Source organism: Corvus brachyrhynchos, unplaced genomic scaffold (genome assembly GCF_000691975.1).
Source record: "Corvus brachyrhynchos isolate BGI_N302 unplaced genomic scaffold, ASM69197v1 scaffold114, whole genome shotgun sequence".
NCBI classification, from domain to species: Eukaryota; Metazoa; Chordata; class Aves; order Passeriformes; family Corvidae; genus Corvus; species Corvus brachyrhynchos.
Window position 1 is genome coordinate 4136331 of NW_008238337.1, and position 6740 is coordinate 4143070.

The 6740-nt window shown below is 56.9% G+C and overlaps 1 protein-coding gene across 1 annotated transcript in view; it reads left to right on the forward strand.

Annotated features, from left to right (window-relative positions):
* WSCD2 (WSC domain containing 2) overlaps nt 1-5485 on the forward strand; it is a gene marked incomplete at its 5' end in the record, with an annotated part of 13125 nt that extends 7640 nt beyond the window's left edge. The window contains 3 exons of the mRNA XM_017734718.1: nt 17-181; nt 1866-2066; nt 3699-5485. Coding sequence (XP_017590207.1) covers nt 17-181; nt 1866-2066; nt 3699-4051 — 719 coding nt within the window. The remainder of the gene's footprint in view (nt 1-16; nt 182-1865; nt 2067-3698) is intronic.
* Nucleotides 5486-6740: the final 1255 nt, after the last annotated feature.

Here is a 6740-nt window from a genome sequence, read left to right on the forward strand (position 1 = left end):
CTGGCTCTCCCTGCAGACAACCGCTGCATGGACAGAAGGTTCCTGCCCAGCCGTGCCAAGCAGTTGGTGGCCCTGGCCAGTTTTCCTGGAGCTGGGAACACCTGGGCCCGGCACCTGATCGAGTTGGCCACCGGCTTCTACACCGGCAGCTACTACTTCGATGGGTCCCTCTACAACAAAGGTGAGAGGGGGACACTTCTGGGCTCCCCATCCCAGCTGGGGACAGTCCTGGTGACATCCCAGGGGGCTGTAGGAAGGGGGGAGCAGAGCTGGGTGTGACCGGTGCTGCTCCATGGGGTGGTTCGGGCTGGGGTGTCCTGGTGAGGGAATTCCTCCCTGGGAGGGTGATGAGATCCTGGCAGGGGTTGCCCAGAGAAGCTGTGGCTGCTCCGTCCCTGGAAGTGTCCAAGGCTGGGCTGGACGGGGCTTGGAGCAGCCTGGGATGGTGGGAGGTGTTCCTTTCCAAGGGGGCTGGAATGAGGTGAGCTTTAAGATCCCTTTCAACCCAAAGCATTTTGGGATTCTGATTCCAATAACCCTCTGCATTCCCAGTTCCCCCAGTTTGGAACCGCTCACAACAGTTTCATCTGGAGACCTCGAAGGTTTCTCCTGTTATTCCTTCACTTTTTGAGGCTTTGGGAGGAAATTCTCCATTCCTCCTTAGCTGTGATGGAGTTGGGATCTGTACCGGGAGTACCCACGTGGCTGGTGGGGTTTATTCCCTAAATCCCTTTTTTCCCGACACCACGGGCAGCACATTCCTTCCAAATTCCTGCCGAACCCAGCCTTCCAGAGAGGGAGATGCTCAGTGAGGCAGTGCTGGCCCAGCCCCCAGGGTGCAGCAGCATCCCAGGGAAGGGAGCACCGGTGGGAAAAGCCTTGGCTGGGTTTTGCTGAGCCACCTGAGCGTGGGCTCCGCATTCGTTCCCTGTCGGAGTGGCCGGGAAGTATCCAGGCAACCGGCAGATTTATCCATTGCCAAGAGCCAATTACACCTCTCTCATTGATGGCATACAGCTCCTTCCAGCTTTTCCCCCACTCCAGGTGCATTCCAGGGGCTGGGATTGATCTGTGTTCCGTGCAGGAGCTCCTCTCTGGACCCCCCACAGCATCACCCCCACCTTGGGCTGATCTGCTGCCCCACAGGCACAAGGATTTTCCCTTTCTTTATTTATTGGCAGAGTTTAAACTCTGCTCAGGGGGATTGAAGCCGTAAACTCTGCCCTTGACCCCTCAGAACAGGCACAAGAGCCAAGCATGGCCAGGGAGGTGTCGCCCTGAGGGGCCCCTGTGCCTGAGAGCCACCCCCTCATGAATTTTATGAGACTCATGACATCCGAAAATAAATTATTTCCATCTGGGAGAGGGATGCAAATCCTCCTTCACGCCCCAGCTGCTTTCATCATCCAACTGGATTTCACAACCTGATATCCCCCTGTCGTTCCCTTTCATGGAACCATGGGATCGTTTGGGTTGGGAAAGCCCTCTGAGACCGATCCAGCCGTTCCCACAGTGCTGCCAGGGCCGCCGTGTCCCCAGGTGCCACATCCACATGGCTTTTAAACCCCTCCAGGGATGGCAGCTCCATCGCTGCCCTGGGCAGCTGTGCCAGGGATTGTCCACCTTTGGGGTGGAGATGTCTTGCCTGATATCCCATCTAAACCTCCCTGGTACAACTCGAGGCCATTTCCTTTAATCCTGTCTGTTTTTCCCTGGGAGCAGAGCCCGACCCCCCCCGGCTGTCCCCTCCTGTCAGGGAGTTGTGCAGAGCCACACGGTCCCCCCTGAGCCTCCTTTTCTCCAGGCTGAGCCCCTTTCCCAGTTCCCAGCTGTTTCTCCCATTAATCCCAGCTCTGTCCGGGCAGGATTCAAGGGCGAGCGGGATCACTGGAGGAGCGGGAGGACCATTTGCATCAAGACCCACGAGAGCGGGCAGAAGGAGATCGAGTCCTTCGACTCGGCCATTCTGCTCATCCGCAACCCCTACAAGGCCCTCATGGCCGAGTTCAACCGCAAATACGGGGGACACATCGGCTTCGCTGCCCACGCCCACTGGAAGGGCAAAGGTAGGGAAGGAAATCCACTGGGAGAGCTCCAGCCCAGCTGCTGGCACTGGGAGGTGGTTGGGAAAGCCTGGTAGAGCCGGAGTTGGGTGTCCATGGGGGAATCTTGGGCTGTGGCACCATTTTGGGGTCACCATGGCTGTCTCCTGGTATGATCTTGGATGGCTGAGGATCCCGTGTTAGGTGGGATGGGAATGGGGACGGGATGGGGTGAGATGGGATGGAACAGGACAGCAGGACCACCCTGCCCTGGCTGGCCCAGGCAAGGATGGGCATCTCCTGTCCCCAGCGTGACCACAGGCAGTGGTGGCAGCCCCCAGCCCGTCCCTGTGGTGTCCGTGTGTCATTTCCGTGTGTCTGGCTGCTCCCGAGCCACCACCTTTCCCACGCACGGGCGGGTGCTGGAGGCTGCTTAATTACAGCAATTTCCAAATTGCTGTTGTGGGATTGACTCCATCAGAAAGAGTTAAAGTGTTTAGCTTGATTGAACATCTGCTACCCTTAATTCCGAGTTTATTTAGGGGGAGCTTTGGCTGCCGGGGCTGGGATGTGCCTGGATTTCGTTATCTCCATGTGCTTATGGTGCCAGGGACAGCCCAGCCCTGCTCTCCCCATCCCATAAAACCAGCGGGGTGTGGTGTCCCCCACATCCTCAGCCTTGTGTCCCTGGGCTGGCGTTGTCCTCGCTGTGGTGGCATAGGAGCCTCTTGGTTGATTTTATCCCCATCCAGCTGTGGATAGAGCCAGGATTGGTATCCCAGCACCACAGGGAGCCTCCTGAGCCTTCCCAATCCCAACCCCCTCCCCAGCCTTTCCCTCGTGTCTCCAAGAGGAGGGAGATCCAGAGGGGACCATTCCCTCTACTCCAGCGTGGTCTTGTTTGGACGCACTTCAAAATACATCACCAAATTCCTTCCAGAGGATGTATGGAGTAATTAGCTGATGGGGTAATTGTCAGGTTAATTAACCATTGCTGGGAAAGATGGAGATTTTCCATTGCGTGTTTGGCGACCCCATTCCCAGCTGGAGAGGCCCCTGCACATGGAGCATGAGGATCCCATTCCCAGCCTTCTCTGCAGCCCAGCTGTCCAAATTAATTCCATTTCCCAGTGACTAATTTTGGGGCAAATTTGGGAAAAAACACCCCCCATGTCCTCTCTCCAGCCTCACCCCCAGTGCTGGGGGGTGTTTTCCCATTTCCCCCAGCCCATTCCCAGCCCTGCAGAGACCAAACCCCTGCTTGGTTCCGAGGCGTTAATTTTACGGCGCCCCTGGAGTGGCTCCAAAGCAAAGCTTTGTGTGCTGTGCTTACCCAAGGTGAAGTGTCCTGGATCTGTTTAATGGAACACATCCCGTGCTTAACCATTCCTCGGGGAATCCCACCCAGTCCAGCTGCTAATCAGGCCTCGGTTTTGCGGGGAAGAGGGAGATGCCCGGAGCTCTAATGCGGCACTCCCAGGGGAGATGTGGCTGATTAGTGATGTTTCATTGTCCCTTTTACCACCTGATTCGAGCAGGAGGATCAATTAGCCAGCAGGAGAATTGAGAGATTCCAGCAGGGAGGGGAGAGGACACTGGGGACACGGGGGACACATGGGACAGCCACTCACGGCCTCCTCTGCCCCTTTCCCCCAGAGTGGCCAGAGTTTGTGGCCAACTACGCGCCGTGGTGGGCGACCCACACGCTGGACTGGCTGCGCTACGGGAAGAAGGTGCTGGTGGTGCACTTCGAGGACCTCAAACAGGACCTGTTCGTGCAGCTGCAGAGGATGGTGGCCCTGCTGGGTGTCCCTGCCTGCGAGGACAGGCTGCTGTGCGTGGAGGGACAGAAGGACGGCAACTTCAAGCGCTCGGGCCTGAGGAAACTGGAGTACGACCCCTACACGCCCGAGATGAGGAAGGTGATCAGCGGCTACATCCGAACCGTGGACGCGGCGCTGAAGCTCCGCAACCTCTCGGGGGTGCCCGAGGATTATTTCCCCAGATGATGGTGACCGCAGCGGGGACACCGTGCCCTGCGTGGCCAGGGGTGGCTCGGTTGTCCTCCCCAGGCCTCTGCCTAATTCCACCCAGTGGGTGGCTGCTCTTTTAACCCTCCGTGTGCTGCTGTAGCTGTTGATCACTCCCTGCATGAGCCACCACAGGTCCCCAGCTACCGCTGAGCTTTTTTTTGGCCAACCTGGGGACACAGGTGCCTCCCCTGCTCCTGTTCCGGCTGTCCCAGCCCTCCTGGGAAGTGCAATGGGATGTTTGTGTCCCCTTGGGCTCTCCTGGGGACGCCGAGCTGCTCAGGCCGTGCCTGACGCACCCGGAGTTGCCGGAGCTGAGCTCCCTGGGGTGGGTGTCCCCAAAATCTCAGCCCTGGAAGGATTCCACTCGTCCTTGGATGGAAGGGAGGATGGACCGAGGGCATGGTACCGTGGGGGTGATGCCCCTGTGGATCCTGCCTGAGGTTGTGGGATTGTGCTGTGCAATGTCCCCAAGTGTGGTGGCTGTGGCCCCTTGAGCCATCCTGTGGCTCCCTGAGAATTCCCTGCCCACAGCACCAGGCAAAGTTGCTGCTCCGGCCCTTGGGTGGGTACAGGCAGGATTCCCTGTGGATGCTGCTCCAGAGCGGGATGTTTTCCCTGCACAGAGGAGCTGTCGTGACCCACGAGCTCCTCCAGGCCTCACTTCAGAGCCCACAGCCCAGGGCAGCCCCCCAGGAGCAGTTCTGGGGCTCCAGGAGCAGGGTCCGCTCTGCAGCCCAGCTGCATCCAACCCCCGTGGGGAGCAAACGCTCGGGCTGAGCTTTGGGGTGTCTCAAAGCCAAACCAAAGGATCCCACACACCGGGAACGTGCCGATTTCTGGGCTGGCTTCGTGCACAGCTGCATGTGGTCCCTGGCTGTCCCCTCATCCCCCTCATGCCGCCCTCCCTGTCCTGGCTTTGCCCCAGAGGAGCCCTCCAGAGCTCCCACCCCGCCAGCCCCCCTTGGATGTAGGTGCAAAAGCCATAAATCGTACGCAGCCTTCTCTAGAGTTAGAGATTCACCAGTTGGCTTTTAACTCCTGATCCTGACAGAAACGCAGGCACAGGTCGGATCCAGAGGCCCCGCTCGGTCTCTGTTCCAAGAGAGAAGAAAACTCCCTGGAGAAAAAAGGAGAATTTCAATAAAAATCTATTTTTCTAAGGTGTGTGCAGAGCAGAGCTGGGCTGGGGGGGAGCTCCTGCTCCCTGTTTTCTTGAAGGAGGTGGGGGATTGCATTCAGAGGGAGTTTTTAACTCTTCCCTTGACAAACAGCTGGAGGATTTTTGGGATTCGTGGCAGTGGGAATCGAGCTGAGCCCAGACTCCTTCTCTCGCGGCAGCCCCAGGGTTCTCTGTCAGTCGGAACAAACCCTCAGGGCAGCTCAGCTATTAAAGGAGAGGTTTTGTTGCTGCTCTGCCTCCCCGTGTGTTTGTGGGGCCACCTGAGCAACCCCCATCCATCCCAGCCCAGGGATGTAGGAACGGCTCCTCTCCCCTTTAATCCCATTAACTCATTTCTGTGTTTAAACCCAGTAATGGGTATTTAAATCCCATCAATGTCATTTCTGCCTTGACAATGCAACCAGAGCGGCTCCTTTTTGGGAGTTTTAGCACCTGGAGAATGTCTGGAGAGCCAGATTTAATGGGATGTGTGGTGGGAAGGAGGAGATTCACTGCAGGATTTATTCCTGGCCTTACTCAGCACCAGAGCGAGAGCTGGGTGCAATTCATTCCTTGTTTCTAATCTGGAGTAGGTGAAATTCCCTGGTTTTTCTCTCCTTAGCAGGGATGAAGCCTCACATCGGGCTTGATTTGTTCTGACAGGCCCTGGCCACCAAAGGGGCAGCACTCCCTCCCGCCCCTCGGAAGCAATTAACCCCCCAAAGCCAATTAACCGCCGAGATAAAACAATTAAGGGATGACATCGCGTGCGGTGCTCGGAGCCCGGGCTGCAGCTTGGGAGGAGGGAAGGGTGGGCGGGGAGGAGACCCCACAGCTGCACTGCCACCTCCACAAATCCCACAAAAAAGGGCTGGGAATCTCCCTGGCCACCAGCAGTATCAATTTACCTCTTCCTTTTTATTTTTCCCTGCTTTTATTGCACCACAATCGTTTTTTTTTTTTTTTTTTTTAAATTTAATTTGCACTGAAATGGAGCATTTGGAAAATATTAAGACCATGTCAGGGTGTGCTGCACATCTGGCTGCACCTCTGGATTATGGGATCCCCCTTCTCCTCATTCCACTGAGGTAGGAGCAGCTTCCCCCCCCTCCTGCCAGGAGCTGCAGCTTCGTACTCTGATTTTTTATTTCTTTATTAAATTTTAACCACGCAGGACTGGCACGCAAGGGCAAAATTCCTAATCCCCCTGGAAAAAGGAGCCAACCACCCTTCCTACGTCGTTTTCCTGGGGAAAGCTCTTGACATTTAACAGCCCGCTCGGCTGCCTCCGTGGTGCCGGGGGGAGGCAGCACTCAGCTTTTTCCAGGAGGATTTGAAAAGCTGGGAATCTTTCCGCTTGACTCAGCCTGAGCATCCCTGGCTGGGCACAGCGCGCCCTGCCCTGGTGTGGGGCGGGGGGGATCGTGATTCTCCCCCTCCTCCCTGGATTCCTGCAGGAAAAAATCATCTATTTTTGGCAATCCTGCATCCCTGGGAGCTCTTCCC